This window comes from Humulus lupulus, chromosome 2, assembly GCF_963169125.1.
Source record: "Humulus lupulus chromosome 2, drHumLupu1.1, whole genome shotgun sequence".
Taxonomy (NCBI): Eukaryota; Viridiplantae; Streptophyta; class Magnoliopsida; order Rosales; family Cannabaceae; genus Humulus; species Humulus lupulus.
The window spans coordinates 209,584,661-209,602,279 of NC_084794.1; the positions used below are offsets into that span (position 1 = coordinate 209,584,661).

The 17,619-nt window shown below is 36.5% G+C and overlaps 1 protein-coding gene across 5 annotated transcripts; it reads right to left on the reverse strand.

The window, feature by feature from the left end:
- Nucleotides 1-10,124: 10,124 nt before the first annotated feature.
- LOC133816510 (uncharacterized) lies at nucleotides 10,125-17,301 on the reverse strand. Of its 5 annotated transcripts, none has more exons than XM_062248963.1 (5): nucleotides 17,232-17,301; nucleotides 16,966-17,071; nucleotides 15,410-15,468; nucleotides 14,175-14,260; nucleotides 10,125-10,477 (listed from the first exon to the last, which is right to left on the reverse strand). In XM_062248963.1, the coding sequence occupies exons 3-5, from the start codon at nucleotides 15,464-15,466 to the stop codon at nucleotides 10,267-10,269; spliced, it is 354 nt and encodes a 117-aa protein (XP_062104947.1). In that variant the 5' UTR covers nucleotides 15,467-15,468; nucleotides 16,966-17,071; nucleotides 17,232-17,301; the 3' UTR covers nucleotides 10,125-10,266. The 5 variants fall into 5 exon arrangements, 3 of the variants coding, with proteins under 3 accessions (XP_062104947.1, XP_062104948.1, XP_062104946.1); XR_009885297.1 differs by lacking the exons at nucleotides 16,966-17,071; nucleotides 17,232-17,301 and adding exons at nucleotides 10,887-10,955; nucleotides 11,427-11,542 and having other exon boundaries at nucleotides 10,126-10,477; nucleotides 15,410-15,640; XM_062248964.1 differs by lacking the exon at nucleotides 16,966-17,071 and having other exon boundaries at nucleotides 17,232-17,299.
- Between the last annotated feature and the right edge of the window lie 318 nt (nucleotides 17,302-17,619).

Below are 17,619 nucleotides of genomic sequence, written 5' to 3' on the forward strand. Positions count from 1 at the left end.
AAGCTCAGAATCTGACCGCCAAGTAAGTATTTAAGTTATAGTTATTTTGCTTATGTGTATAGCTAACGATTTTTAGTATTTATGTTTTCAGTTAAGTATGAACAGAGCATTAAGCAATGAGGATATCCGAGCCATTAGGGCTTTAAAGAGAATAAGGGAACCAAGAAACACCATAGGCACACTAGAGAAAATCACTCGGAGATTGATTTTGTTCCACAAGGAGATAGACCATCTTCTGATTACTAAGAAAATCATGATGAGAGCTACAGAACAATATGTCCTAGTAATTAGGCTTTTAAAAGATTTTCCTTCAGTAATTTCAACTTTAGTAGAAATATGGGAGACTATAAATAATGATGATGACTTACAAGTAGCCCTAAGATATTATTCTCTCATACTTAAGTTCACCTATAATTTAGAGTTTCAATTCACTAATGAGCAACAACATAGGATCTTCTTGAATCTTCCCCGAGGAAATTTTGAGGCTCAAGACAATGAGGATTATGAAGAATTGGATGATGACATGCTAGATGAAGGATCGGATGTAGAAGATCCCGATTTTTAGAATAGTTAGTTTTTCATTGTTTGTTTTATTTAATGTTTGTTTTATGGTTGTAATAAGTGACAACTTTTTTTTCCAAATGAATAACATGCTATTTTATTATCATGTATGAGTTTGATTTTATTTTTGCAATCATAATAAATACTAAATAAAAGTAATAATGACTAAGTTTGGTGAGGGTGGATACAAATCAATGAACCAAGTTTCCTTATTGAGAGTTAGGGGGCCATAGTAGTGGGAACGATTTTACTGATCCCAGCCCTCCCTCAATATGGTTAACTTTGGAACAAAGATGAGTTTCGAGCCTGAGAATTAAGTCATATAGGATAATTAGAAACAGACTTAGAAAATAAAGATGGATTGTTTTCCTAAGTATAGAAACCCACTTTAATAAAGGAGACTTGTATAATTTTTCATAAAAAGTCATAATAAATAGGTCCGAGATATGTTTGTTTTAGAATAAGTTTTTGTCTTAGAGCCTATTAGGTAAAGTTCTAACATGTTTCTTTCAACTGTTAGAACTCTCCTACAATGTCGCTCCGAAGATCTGCACGCACCAACGGAAATGCCTCCAACGTTGTTCTAGCGACCAATAAAGCCCCTCCAGTTCGCAGAAGGGGAGTGCGTGCTACTGCTAGCCACAACGCGCTGGCACCGCCAGCTGACAACACTGCGGAGATCGCCAGACTGCGACAACAAGTCGAGGAACTTTTGCAGCAACAACACCAACAGGCTCAGACTCAGCCTCAGCCTCCGCAGCTGCTGCCACAGCAAATGGCCCCAACACCCCAACAAGTTGGTCCATATGGGGGATGGCCAGTGACGAACTACGCGCCATATCCAGTACCGAACATGGAGCCACTGTATGAGAGGTTCTGCAAGCAGCACGCTCCAAACTTCGAAGGGACTACAGACCCCTTTGAGGCAGAAGAATGGCTAAGGAATGTGGAGCCGATTCTGACGCACATGAATCTCAGTAATGCGGACCGCATATCCTGTGTCTCATCATTACTCAAGAAGGATGCCAGGATATGGTGGGACTTGGTCCAGCAATCGCATGATGTTGCCACCATGACATGGACCCGATTTGTGGAGTTGTTCCACAAAAAGTACTACAATTCGGATGTACTCGCTACGAGAGTTGAGGAGTTCGCCAACTTGAAGAAGGGTACTTTATCAGTGGCGGAGTATGCTCGTCAGTTCGACCGCTTAGCAAAGTTTGCATCTGAGATGGTTCCAACTGATTTTCTGAGGGTAAACAAATTTGTTAGAGGACTTCGACCGAAGATCGAGATGGGGGTTAAGTTAGCAAACCCGGGGAATACTACATATGCCGACGTTCTTGAGACGGCAATAGAAGTAGAGAGGTTGCAGGCTAATGTAAGTAAAGAGGAAGCCAGTAAGCCTAAACCAAAACAGCAGAGTCAACCTCAAACCAGTAGGAGCAACAACCATAATGGCAACAATCAATCAGGCAACAACGGTAACGACCAGAAAAGACGGCATCCAGATAACAAGAAATTTGATAGCGATAAGAGGGCACGTACGAATAATGGAGGAAATAGGCCGGGCTACGTGGAATACCCGCCATGTGCTAAGTGTCAGAAGAAGCATCCTGGGGAATGCCACGCAAACACCAAGGAATGCTTTAACTGTGGTCAGGAAGAGCATCGTAAAAGAGATTGTCCTCAGTAGAAGCCAAAAGGGAAGAAGGACGAAAAGATGGTTCCTGCTAGGGTTTTTACTTTAACCCAAGGAGAGGCTGATGCTAGCAATAAGATGGTCACAGGTCAGGTTTTTATCCTGAATAACTTATGCTATGTATTATTTGATTCGGGAGCCACTCATTCGTATATCTCGTTAGGAATGATAGAAAAACTAGACAAACCTTGTGAAAGATTTAGAACTAGGTTTGTAACCGGTTGCCTTCGGGCAAAGTAGTTCTATCATCACGGATAGTACGAGGCATACCGATCAAGATTGAGGACATAGAACTAGAAGAAGACCTGATAGAACTAGTGATCAAGGACTTCGACATAATACTAGGCATGGACTGGCTAGCACGGCATGGCGCAACCATCGACTGTAAATGCAAGAAGGTGATGTTCGAGACCCCCGACGGCCAAAGACTATGCTTCATGGGACAAGCTTCAAGATTACGCACCCCGTTAGTATCATCTCTCAAAGCTCAGAGAATGATGGAGAAAGGATGTCAAGCGTTCTTAGCCAGCATCACAAATGTAGAAAGGGAGACACCACTTAAGGTTGGAGATGTCCGTGTTATACAAGAATTTCCAGAGGTATTTCCTAACGACTTGCCAGAATTGCCGCCAACTCGAGAAATAGACTTCATGATAGAATTAGTACCGGGCACCGAGCCTATCTATTAAGGCACCATACCAGATGGCACCTACGGAACTCAAGGAGTTAAAGACGCAGCTACAGGAACTCCTAGACTTGGGTTTTATTAGGCCGAGCCATTCGCCATGGGGAGCCCCGGTACTATTCGTGAAGAAGAAGGATGGAAGTATGCGGATGTGTATAGACTATCGTGAGCTGAACAAAGTAATGATTAAGAACAAGTACCCGCTACCTCGGATCGACGATTTGTTTGATCAACTCTGAGGCGCGACTGTATTTTCAAAGATCGATTTACGATCCGGGTATCATCAGCTCAAGGTAAAGAGGGAAGATATTCCTAAGACAGCCTTTAGGACTCGTTATGGACATTACGAGTTCTTGGTTATGTCCTTTGGTCTTACTAACGCACCAGCCACGTTTATGGACTTAATGAATAAGGTCTTCAAGGATTACTTAGATAAATTCGTCGTTGTGTTCATCGACGACATTTTGATATACTCCAAGGATGAAGTAAAGCACGAGGAACATTTGAGGTTGATTTTGACGCGATTAAAGGAGCATCAACTCTACGCCAAGTTCAAGAAATGCAAATTTTGGCTTTCGCAAGTGGCATTCCTCGGGCACATTATATCGAAAGACGGAGTTGCAGTAGACCCATCAAAGGTAGAGGCTGTGAAGGATTGGCCCAGACCAAAGAACGCATCTGAAGTAAGAAGCTTCCTAGGGTTAGCAGGTTATTATAGAAAGTTTGTTGAAGGCTTTTCAAAGATAGCCACTCCGCTCACCAACCTGACCCGGAAACAACAAAGATTCAACTGGAATGATAAGTGTGAAGAAATCTTCCAATTGCTCAAGGATAAGCTTTGCTCAGCAGCAGTACTTAGTGTACCGACACCCAGCGATAAGTTCGTTGTCTACTGCGATGCATCGAAGCAAGGATTGGGTTGCGTGCTAATGCAAAATGACAAGGTGATAGCCTACGCCTCACGACAGTTGAAGGAGTACGAGCAACGCTATCCAACTCACGATATGGAGTTGGCAGCGATGGTCTTTGCATTAAAAATCTGGCACCATTATCTTTACGGAGAACGGTGCGAGATTTATACGGACCACAAGAGTTTAAAATACTTCTTTACTCAAAAGGAACTCAACATGAGGCAGCGCAGGTGGTTGGAGTTAGTAAAGGATTACGACTGCGAAATCCTATACCACCTAGGAAAGGCGAACGTAGTTACCGATGCGCTTAGTAGGAAAAGTTATGGGAATTTAGCAGCTTTATCCGGAATAGAAAAGCCGCTACAGCAGGAGCTTATCAGTGCCGGAATTGAAGTTGTTGTAGGCAAGCTGGCTAACTTGTCTATCCAATCGAATCTACTAGAAGATATACGAAATGATCAGGTATATGTCGACACACTAGCAGCACATATGGGTCCAGTCAGAGAAGGCAAAGCTACAGATTTCTCAATCTCTAGCCAAGGTTTATTGAGATATAAGGATCGGGTATGCGTGCCAAATGATCAAAGTATTAAGAAGACGATTCTGGAAGAAGCGCACAGCACCCCGTACTCAGTTCACCCAGGGTCTACCAAGATGACTCATGACATCAAGGCAATCTACTGGTGGCCAGGGATGAAGAAGGACATAGCATAGTATGTATCTAAGTATCTTATATGTCAGCAAGTGAAAGCAAAGCATCAGTGGCCTGCAGGTTTATTGCAACCGCTTAGCGTACCAGAATGGAAGTGGGACGATATAGCTATGGACTTCATGACGGGTTTGCCAAGGACGATTAAGCATCATGATTCCGCTTGGATAGTAATAGATAGACTAACCAAGTAGGCTCATTTCCTGCCTGTTAAGACTTCATACACGGCAGACCAATATGCAGATATCTATATCCAAGAGATAGTATGGTTTCATGGAATCCCCAAGAAAATAGTGTCAGATAAAGGATCGGTGTTTCATCGAGATTTTGGGGAAGTTTACAGCAAGCTATGGGTACTAAGTTAAGTCTTAGTACAACTTTTCATCCTCAGACAGATGGGCAGTCCGAGCGTACGATTCAGATTTTAGAGGATATTCTACGCGCGTGTGTACTTGATTTCGAAGGATCATGGAATAAGTGCTTGCCGCTGATCGAGTTCTCGTACAACAACAGCTACCAGTCAACGATTGGGATGGCACCTTATGAGTTGCTATATGGAAGAAGGTGCCGATCACCGTTGCACTGGGACGAGGTAGGAGAAAGGCAGCTTCTTGGTCCCGAAGCTATTAGACAAGCTCAAGAAGCAGTAGCGCTTATTAGACAGCGTATGCTTGCTGTTCAAAGCCGTCAGAAAAGCTATGCGGATGCCAAGCGATGCGACGTGGAATTCCAAGTTGGAGATTAAGTCTTCCTGAAGATATCTCCTATGAAAGGTGTCAAGCGGTTCGAGAAGAAAGGCAAGCTTAGTCCCCGATTCATAGGTCCTTTTGAAATATTGGACAAAGTGGGAGCAGTTGCGTATAGACTAGCCCTACCGCCAGCACTAGCAGATAGTCACAATGTGTTCCACATCTTGATGCTACAATAGCACTCCAGACCCATCTCACGTCCCCAAGTACAATACAATAGCACTCCAGAAAGACTTAAGTTACGAGGAACGACCGGTTAGCATCCTAGATAGGGGGATGAAGCAGTTACGGTCCAAGAGCTTTCCTATAGTCAATGTCCTATGGAGTAATAGTTCTGAATGAGAGGCAACGTGGGAGTTGGAGGAGGACATGCAAGGCCGGTATCCGAAATTATTTGGTATGTAAATTTCGAGGACGAAATTCTTTTTAGTAGGGGAGAATTGTAGAGTCCAAAAACTTTACCTAGCTAGTTAGATAGTAGTATAATAGTAGTAATAGTATTATCCTTATGACTGTGGATTTTTGGTTCAGACCGGGATTTATTTGGACACTCATAGTAGTACTTGTAGATTTTCTAAGTTTAACCTATAGTTTAAGAATATTAATTTTAACCTAAGGTTTGATTAATATGAATGATATTGAGGATAATATTTAGTATACTATAAGGTTTAAATAAGAACCAATAGGATTATAGCACATGTTATGTATGGGTTATTAATGATTAAGTATTTTGAGGATTAAATTTATTAAGGGTAAAGTTTGAATGCTCTAAGGTCAATCAGCAGCTTTGAAAACGTTTGGGGGCTTAGTCAAGGCTGTTTACTCAATTCAAATTAAGCTAAAAATGTGTAATTTCGTGTTTAAATAATCAGCGTATGCCGATATATTGCAGTTATAGGGGGCGATATATCGTAACACGAAGATACGAAAAACCCAAAACGATGCACGATTGCCTCGGGCATACTGGCCCAGGCGATATATCGCCTACAGGGGGCGATATATCGCCCCTCTCAGCACATTTTGAAAGTTTTCAAAATCATTTCCCATTCAAACCTTCAACCTCTTGATAAGTCCAGCACCTTTCTGAACGAGTCTTCAGCCTCTGCTGAACGATAATTCAAATTATTTTCACTTAAAAAGTCATTATTTTTATTCAAGTTAAATGAGATCTTTTCATTCCTAAACTCTATAAATAGGACCTAGTACCCAGCCATTATTCATCTATTACTCTAAGTTCAGAGGCTGCAAGTTGCTAGGTGAGTGTGAGAGTGTAAACACTTGGGTTGGGAATCATAAGCTCGATCATCATAAGCTTATCAAACACTTGGGAAGTAAGGTTTTATAGCATTTCGGTTCAAGGTTTAGATTTTTCTTACATGTCTTCAAGGTATTTCCACACTCTAGTTCATTGGTATTATTTTATTTAAGTTCTCATAGTCTTCTACTCAGCCTTCTAACCTTATTCTTATTTTGGTTAGGAAATCTAAGTTCTTGAGCACAAGGTTTTGGTAAGTATATTTTAATGGTATAGTTCCTTCATCTCTTTCATCTCTTTTTCTACAATAGACTCACCCTTTCATAAATGGTTTTTAGGAGTGTTCCAAAGTCCCAACTCTGTCCTCATATCCCGGTAATTTTGGTAAGGAAAATAGGATAGAATTTATATGTTGTATGCTTTTATATGTTATCTTATGATTTTATGTTATGCAATATGTTATGATATGTATGATTGTAGACTTGGGCATATGACCCATATGACTAACAAGCCCCATATAGATTATGGGCATATGACTTGCTTAGCTAGCAAGACCCCACTAATCTAATGGGCATATGACTTGTTTAGTCTATGGGACCCCAAGTAATAATGGCCATTATAGTATGTATGTGATATAAGTGTTATGTTATGTTTTTATGAAATTTATGTATATGGACTATGTGTTAGATTTTCCTTGCTGGGCATTAGGCTCACTCCTTTTTGTTTATATGCCCGGGAAAATAGTCTTAGTGGCGGGAAAGTTTCTTGGAAGCTTGGAGAATGTGTATTAAGGCGGAATGGATTCAAGAGCTGAGCGTTTCGATTCGAGGATTTAGTTTTGTTTCTTATGGTTTTTACATGTATTTTTCCGCATTTTATTATGTAAATCTCTTTTTAATTATGTCATGTTTTGATTTTAAAACAATGGGATCCCATATCCTGTTTTGAGTTTATGTATGTTTAACATTTGTTTTCCTTCAAGTTTTTAATAAAGTATGATTATTTCACTTGTAAGTTTTATTAAGGATTAGTGTTTATGTATAGTTTTTGTTAATGGTCCAAAAGTCTAGAGTAGTTGGGTCATTACAAAACAAGTGCGCAAGCACTTGTAATTGTTCAGGAGACAGGTGGACCTGTGTTCGGGATAGATGAGGAAATCGACCCCAGAGTGGAAGAAAGGGTCGATCTCGAACCTTTGGAAGAGCTCAAGGAAGTGCGCAAACACTTTTACTGCTACAACGTCAAGCCTTTTGGGCTCAAAAATGCTGGAGCCACATACCAAAGGCTGGTGAAGAGGATGTTTTCTGAGTATCTAGGAAATAACATGGAAGTTTATGTTGATAACATGTTGGTCAATTCTAAACATAACAATAACCATGTGGATGATCTCGCAGAGTGTTTTACTGTGCTTCGGAAATACAACATGAAGCTTAACCCACAAAAGTGCTCATTTGGAGTATTTTCAGGAAAGGTTCTTGGATTCATAGTAAATGCATGGGGAATAGAGGTGAATCCAGACAAAATTAAGGAATTAATCGATATGCCCTCACTTCGAAAATATAAGGATGTCCAGAGCCTAACTGGAAAAATGGCGGCATTAAGTTGGTTTATCTCAAAATCTACAGATTGATGCCTCCCATTCTTTAATCTTTTGAGAGGGAGCAAAATATTCGAATGGACAGAAGAGTGCGAGCTCACATGTCAGAATCTTAAGAAGCACCTCGCTAAGCCACTAATCTTTTCCAAGGCAATCAAATGAGAGATTTTGTATATATACCTCGCTACAACCGAGCACGACATCAGGGTTGTACTAGTGCGAGAAGAGAAAAAAGTACAAAAACTTGTGTATTACGTCAGCAAAAGCTTACTGGGGGCAGAATCAAGATATCCATTAATGGAAAAATTGGCTCCGAGCTTGATACACGCATCTCGAAAGCTTTGACCTTACTTCCAGGCACACCCTATTCACGTGCTGAATGACCAGCCACTGGGACAAGTTTTGTCTTGGACAAGAACAACTATCAAAGGGCAGGCCCTGTCATATTTCATTGTCGAGTGTACTGGGACCTCAAACAATGAAGTTATAACCCCAGCCCGAGAGCTGTGGAAACTTTACATCGATGGATCTTCTAACGAAAATGGATCTGGGGCATCAAACAACGAGGGTGAATACGAGGCTTTACTAGCAGGACTTCGAGTAACCAGAGAGCTCAAAGCAAAGGCTATACATTTCTATAGTGACTCACAGCTAGTGGTTTACCAAGTCTTGGGTGAATATCAAGCTTGTGGCATCAAAATGGCCGCGTACCTAGAGAAAGCGAAAGCTGCACTCGAACAATTTAAATTCGATGCTGTAGAGCAGGTGCCCCGAGAACAAAATTCAAATGCAGAAACATGGTCCCACCTCAGGTACTTGCGATAAGCCGAGTCATCCATAGACTGGCCTTCTTCTAAGAGGCCGCAAGCTCGGAGCCGGTCTTTGTGAAGGAGATAGGACATGGACCTCCGACCATAGGGCAGTTGGAGCAGGGCTACCCTATGCTCCACCAACATCTCTGAGGGGGTGGGACGATGGTAATTGGCTACAGGAACAATTAAGTATCAATATCCTAAGCCTAACTAAAAAAAAATAGGAGGGATAAGTGTGAAAAAGTACTTACGGATAAGTTGAAAAGAGTAAAATCTGGAAGGGGCGAGGTCGTCCGTCCAGAAGAAGGTGTAACACCCTAGCTACCCCAGAACAGTTACGGTGAACGGTGGACCGGAAATTTGACTCACTACCTGAGTCCTTTGGTCAAAAACGAGCTCTAAGTGTAATTAACAGGTTAAGGTATAAAAACAATAAAAAGGAAATGGAGATTTTCATTACAAACTGCTCTGCAGAGCTAAACAAAACATTTACAAGTGGTTCTCAGTACAAAATGGTCATTATTGTTTTAAATTTACAATCCCGCCGACCTAAGCGGCAAAAATAGGGTAAACCCCCTAGTTCCACTGAGAACTCACTACAAGAAAAAACAGTATTCATAACACTTAAAAACTGCTATCTGGGACTATTGATAGCACTTCTGAAAATGCTAACATAGCCCCTGTTATTAAAAGTCCAGTCTTTTCTATAACAGTTTTTGAATGTTATGTTCGGTGTTATCTTAAACTATTCAATAACACATTTTTAGATGCTATAATATTGAAATAATAACATTTAGATAGAGTTTTTGGTTATAAATTTGAAATTTAATCTTGTACTTTTTTCATAACACTTTTCAACTGTTACATTTGATTATTTTGATAACATTTTTAGTTTGTTATATTATATAAACCATAACAATTTTTTACGCTTATAATATGTTTCTAAATCATAACATATTAAGGTTTTTTATTGTGATAATGGTACTTATAAGTTTTTTGTTTAATTAAAAGATTCATTATTGTATTTTGATAAAAAAAAATCAAAATTAATCATAAAATATAATTCTCAATAGATTGATAAACCATAAGTATTACATTAAACAATAACTAATTCAAACTCTAAATGTGTCTATTTCATGAGATCTTAGTTCTAACTTAAATTTGAAAGCATAACATAATAAAGTATTATAATCTTGAACATTTTTTACTTCAAAAATGAAAAACAAAAAATTACAAGATACACAAAAGTAAACCATGCACGAAACTTGCTCCATCCTTCAATTCATCATCCTTTGTGCACTTGTCTTTGTTGTGAGTCCATTTGTTGTGCACTCGTCATATACCTGTTTCCCTTTCTTGTTTCCCTTTCTTCCACAGGTCCATGTGTAATCCTCTTTGCAATAAAGCCAGTTGTAGTCCACAAAAGGCCTGTTGCTGTCAAGCTTATGTTAAGCTCCGTCTTTAGAGCACTGTAAGCTCCAGTCACATCTACACACCTGTAATATTCGAGTGTAATAATGGAATCACACCAGCAATTACTTAAAGTGGTAATTCTAGGGCTTTTATAAAAAAAAAAAACAGAACCAAATTGCCTTGTATTAATTAAAATGTCACAATAGAGTGAAGGTATTGTTCTGTTGAGATTATATATGAAACACCACAAAGAATACAAAGCATAAACTAAGCACAATGATAGAAGTCAAAGATAAATTCTTAATCTGCATAATTCTTGCTAATTTATTCAGTAAAAAATTCAATTTTGTTAGTAAAAAGGACTTAATTACTAAAATATTAAAATTTTAGGGACTAAGCTGCTAAATTGTAATAAGTAGAGTATTGTTCAAAGACTAATAGAGACAAATACCCAAAGTAAAATCATTATGGTAAGGTTCAAAGAGATATTACCACTCCTAATCCAAGCATTGTGTAAGTTGTCAAACCAAATCCAACTAGAGCATTTTTTCCAAAAGCGCCCTGTGGATACATGCAAATAGATTGGGACAAATGATCTACAAATTAAAGTAATTCTAATATGATACTTCTAAGAGGACTTATAAAGAGAAATATGTATGTTTCTCAAACATGGAATTTCTAAAATAATTTCCCAACTAAATTCATAATACAATTTCAACTTATATACAGGCCCAGGGAGAAAGCTTGCACTCAAATTAAACAAATGGTCAACTAATATTTAGAGTGCATAATAATGTGGATATAATCATTGGAATGGTGGTATTTAGATTTATGGGTTATCTTGAAGACTGTTTTGTCAAGAAACTTGCCACCCACTACAACAATCACAGGGTTCAAAACATGGCTGCACCTAAAATGCAGATTTGGATATTATGATTTTACATCCAAGCTCTAGAATAGCTGTTGATTACAACTAGGCCTCAACCATATGATTCAAGTGGTTGAGGTAGAAGACACAAAGGAGAATATTACCTGCACAGCTCTTCCACCGTCAAGAAATAAAAACGTAGTCCAAATGTAGGTACATTGTAACATTCTCCATTCCAAGTAATCTTGTTTCAAAGACATCAAATTCACTTTAGATGACCCTGAAAGAAAATGGTTTAGAAAATGATCTAGCCACTAATTTTGAGAGCTATGTGTTCACGTTCTCTTCCATTACTTTCCGAAGTTTACTACACTTTATTTAAAGTTATATATTCCAAAAAATTCTAGTACTGTTTCATTCACTTATGGTATATTTTGATGAAATAATTTCCTTTTAAGGAATAATGACCTAATTACTTGAGTTGAGATTATTAAGCTTCTTGAACTTTGATTTAAAATGTGAACACTGCTAGAAAACATTCAGGCAAGGGTTACTTTAGTTTTGATAAGAAAATGTGTGTCACTGTGGATATGGGACATGCCTAACACATCTAATTGCAATTGTATTGTTCTGAGTTGGTGTGGTGGGGCAGGGAAAGAAGGGCAAGAAATTGTAGAGAAAAAATGTATTAGAATTTTTTTCATAAAAATATGACATAGAATCCTTATCATGGTATATTATTTGGTCTCTGTCTTGATAATAGAATTTACAAACTAATACAGTTATAAATAATTTACTTAAGATAGTATTTCAGGTAATGAAATGTTTAGTGAACCACTAATATCAAAGAAACATTCATTAGAATCAATGTTTTTCTTTGAGGGGCTTATCAGGGATCTAAAATGGCTCTATGATCAACATTCATTCGTTGCATTCATGATTAATTCTAAGTAATCAAATAAAAGGTCAATGGATTTTAGAATCAAGAGAAATTATTGGACACAAAAGTTTTCAATGCCAACATAGAATTAGTAGGAGCATACTTACAAAGCAATGTTTAAAGAAAGTGATAAGAGAACAACCAGTAGTAGAAAAATTACTCTTCGGAACAAATGAAACAAATAAACACTTTTGAACAACCATTTAGGCTATGATTTATTTATTCATAGGCTTATGTGGCCGTTACAAATTTCAATTATATTTATATATTTATTTAGATGAAGATAGAAAGCAAAACATAAATATCACACCAAGACATAATTCTTCCTAAGATATAAATTCAAATGAGCAATTTCTATTTACAACTTTGTCAAACAATTTCTTGTATCTTAAAAGAGAAGGTAAAGAGTATGATCTACATTGTTTTCTACCAAATTTTGTTAGTGCTATGATTTATTTGTGTAGAAAGAGGCTGTGACTTTTGTGGCAAGACAAATGATATTGGTATTGAAAAATATATCTCTACATTTTGTTGACAAAAAACAGCCTGTAAATAATGAAAAATAGCCTTCAATAAGCATAATTTTAGCAGATAATAACATGTCCTATTATGCATCAATAAGATTGGAAGAGAAGATAATGATTTTAAATGGTTATGGCTACTCTAATTTTGATATGAAAATGTGTCCCTTCAGATATTAGACATGCCTAAGACATCTTATTACAAATTTGGTTAGACAATACCATGTGATTCCACAAGGACTATACCTCACTTGACCCCTTCTAGCTAATTTTCTCTATAGTCTTGACCATTCCTTTCAATGCAATAGATATATCTGTCCTATACATCTTATCAAAGACTATTGGTTATAAATACACATATGAATGGGGATCACTACCATCCTAAGTTCTCAAACTCAAAAGTATCAAGCTAATTTCATGACTTTTATTTGATTGGAACTTTTTTTTTATGAATATATCATAAACTACTTGTCCCAAGTTCTTGGTCTACATTCTGTTTTGGTATTTTCAGAAACCAAACAGAGTAAAATTCTTGACATAGATTATGATCAGCAATATACTTAGGAAAGTAAAATTAAATTAAGTGTGCCTCATCATGAAGATAGGAGATAGTTTGTTTGTACAAGAAGTCGTCACATAAAAAAAGTGTATATTCTTTTATCAAAGTTATATTTTAATCGAGGATAAAGCCTTTTCTCTAATCATAAACCCTTCTTGCTACTTTTCTCAACCTAATATTCTATGAAATAGTGATTAAAATTTCCTCTCTATTACTGAGCAATAGCGAGGATTTTAAATGTCCTCTCTATAGTTCAGCAATAGAGACAAAGTATTAGCGAGGAAGTTTAATGACAATTTCATTATCGCTATTCGATATAACAAGGATTTAGAAAGCTTTAGCGAGAAAAAAATTCATCTCTAAAACCCGATTTTGTTATAGTGCCAACACAAAATGATATTTCGGTTTCTTTAAGAAGGAAAAGGACCCTAAAAAGAGAAGCAACTCGGGCAGAGATGCTTGCAATACAACTGAAAAGGACCTCAAAAACTATACAAAAAGATTATTACACCATTTACAAGTATATGTTTTTAACAATCTAATTAATGTACCAATCATCAAACAAACCAAGCAAACACAATTCAATTATAAAATAGTTATACTAGATAAGTCTATATAAAAGCAAACACCATTTTCCCCTAGACTAGCATCTAACCATCTGCCAATATCAATTCAACTAATTCAAAAACGCATGCATGTTTTCTTCCTTATCTCGCCACAGCACACAAATTTCTCAGATCCTACTTCACTAAGACACACAAGTTCTCAACCTTCCGTTATCACCACAGCACACAACAATAATCTCAGAACCTACTTCACTATGGATGAATATTTAAGATATTCAAACTCCTCTAACATTTGCATAATATTAAAACAAAGGTAAAAGGCATACCTCTTGCAAAATGCAAACAAAAGTAAGAGTCTCTCGTGAGAGATTGCTTGCACACCAAGTATTTTGCCTCTTCTCTTGGAGGCAGCCTACCAAAAAAGTTTTAACTATATTACAAAGAGAATAAAAATATAGAGATAGAGACATATATAAGCAATATGACAGCACCAAACAAAAATCTCATTATTTATGATCAAAACCCATACAATCAATATTATATATTTTCACATGAATAAAAGTCTGATAAAATCATATTATAGAATATGCATAAATCAAATCTGTAAAATCCAAATTTCATACACAAAAGCCAACGAAAGGACTAAAGAAAAGGTAATCTAAATCCATATTCTCAAATCACAAACATTAAGTATTAAGCACCATATTCTTACACTTAAAACATCTCTAATTTTTCTCTTTGTATTCTCTTAATTAGAAACAATTCCAACACAAAAAATTATATAAACCTGAACTAAAGGGGAAATGACTTACCTTCATCAGCTGCAGCAAAATAAATTATTAAAAACAAAAGCAACAACACAAACCAAAGAAATAATCTTTAAGGAAAACCAACAAATTAAAGCCCACTTAAAGGATCTCGACACAACCATAATGTGAAAATATAAGGTTTATTTATAAAAGTTCTAGCAAAAAAAAAAACAAACATATTATAGAACAGAAAATATAAATAACCAATATGCAAGAAAACATAAAATTATGTCAAATAATAAAACATAACCAGTCATGTAATGAAAATTTGTTACATAATGATTAAAAATAAATCAAATATCACTTTAACATACATTTTAAATCAAGTTAATGGTACTTTAGTACTTTAGAAAACACAATCAAAACTATGGTTCTTTTAACACATATAAAAACTAAAATGCACTTTAGAACAAATAATAGCAAAATTTTCTTTATTGACTTACTTTCTGATTAAAATTAGCTCAATGAAAGGGCTAACTTAAATATATGTAGGTAGCAAATGAAAATAATATGAAGTCACTCAATTTCTTAATTGAATAGAGATGAAATAGAAAGCTCAACACCTTGAATTTGATCCAAACTAAGTGTAAATTCTTGAGCCAAAAACTTGAGTCTCAAAGAAAATAAAGATGGGATCAAAAGTAAGAGCAAACTCAGTAGGTCATTTCTTCCAATGCTGAGAGTAGATAAACCATATACATAAAAGAATTTCATGATTATAAATGAAGCATACTTATATGAAAATATTTCACCTTGAGTTTTCCAATTTCCTTCAAGCTTAACATCACTAGATCAGAGTCTAAGTGCATGCCTGCACAAAGAATTAAGAACAATGTCATCCTAGAAAACATTAAGAAAACTTTCAGCATCACAGATGTACTTACTTCAACAACCATGCAAAAGATAGAAATCAAAGCTAACTAAGTGTTTCTAAGTCATAATACAGTGGCCAAAGTTATAAATAGAAAGTGCAAAAAGTAAGAATTAAGTATTCGTCAACCAAGAATGAGACAAATTAAAAGCTTAACTAATATGAGAGGGGCAGGTATATGTCTAAACATTCACAAAGTTTTTTTTACCAAAACAAGCATGTTCATATGAAATGAAAGATACAAATGCTCAAAAGCATAAATGCAACTAAGTTGAAGGGCCACTAAGATATGCAATGTTAGAGTGTCAAAAACAGAAAAGAGAAACAATAGCTCCACCACTTGAACCTCATACATGAAAAATTCCTTGTACCGTATTTGCAATAAATGCTAAATGAAAAATAGAACTGAGAGGGCCAATAGAATTGGTCTAATATATTCACTGAAAATACAATGAAAAAAGAAAAGGCAAAAAATGCATAATCCATTAGTCAATCCAAAGTAAAATCCCTATGCATCTCAGCTCACAAATGACTTTCAAAAGCTCAATAATAACATTTGAATTAGTATGAAATTTGTACAATGAAAATTATTCCTAGTGTTCAAGTTATGTATCTATGTCCCAAAAAAAATAATACAAATTATACAATAAAACCACGTATATTGATCATAATACCAACTCAAAATTAGTTAACTAAAACTTTAACACATTCACAAATGAAGTCACGTGATATCTGTGTAAAATGAACCTCTCAGTGGCCTCAATTCAGAAAGTGAAATTCTTGTGACAGACTTTTGTTCATAATCTGAACACCTCCTAAACAAACAATTATTTCTCAGTTATGATATTAAAGTTGGTTTGCAATTAAATATATAAGAAAAAGATATTGTTGAAATATTCACTGAGGTGAGGAGAACACAAATCTATTCTGACTTTTTCACTAATAATTGTATAGTGGATTTAGTTTCACTTTAAAATATGCCTCAAAATATCTATAAAAAAAAGTGTCAAACACCCACTTTTTCAACAATAAATTTATATGAAAAGACTAACCCACGAAAAAGATCTTTCCCAAATTCATTGTAATCTCTAATAAGAGTTTCAACTTCCAAACCAAGAATCCCAATCACCGTTGAAAAAGGGACCCAAATAAGTAAATTTAGAGCTCAATTTATTAAAAAAAAAAACAGAACTCTTAAATAAAAACACTCAATCAAAGACAATTATATTCATTATTCCTCAAAGTTCAACTACTTGAACAAAGTCCCAGTAATTTATATCATCTCATATCCATTGCAATCAACCTCATTTGCTTCAAATTGAACACATCCTCTATCAGAGTGCTAAAATAAACAACAATGTAATGACACTGAAAAAGAAAAGAAAAGAAACAGCTAGAAATGTAATGTGATGGATTTTGGGATTTCTAGAAACTCACCTTCAAGCTGGTTCTCACTCAAGTCCAAGAAATCAAGCCCCTTTTTTTCCGAAATCCATCTTATTTGGGTAATTTACTGATCTTACCGATTAAGAGGAATTAGCTCCTTTTATACAGAGGATAAGTTAGAAACCAACAAAGCTAACGAAACTGTTAAGAAACAGTAAAATAGAATAACAAGGCCAAACAACACAAATACACACATATATATATATACATATACATTGATGATCTGATATGAAATTGAAATCTAAATTAAAAATTACCTCACAGTTTCGAATACTCTGGCCTGGTTTCGTGCTTCCAGTAGGAGAGTTAGCAAGCGCGCGACTCGTGAGGGAGATGGCTGGGTTCTTGCTTCCAGCAGGAGAGACAGCAAGCATGCGACTCGTGAGGGAGATGCCTGGGTTCTTGCTCCAGCAGGAGAGACAGCAGCGGGAGAGATAAACAGAGAGGGGGGGATGAGAGACTCAACGACTACAGCACGGGCGTGGTCGTGGTGTGCTTCAGTTACGTGAGTACCGGTGTGAGGGAGGCTTCAGGTGTGTGGTTGTGGTGTGGTTCAATGGCGCGAGGGTTAGAAAGCCGAGAGAATGTGAGAGAGCGAATGAGAGAAAGAGCATGGGAGAGCGAATGAGAGAAAGACTGAATGAG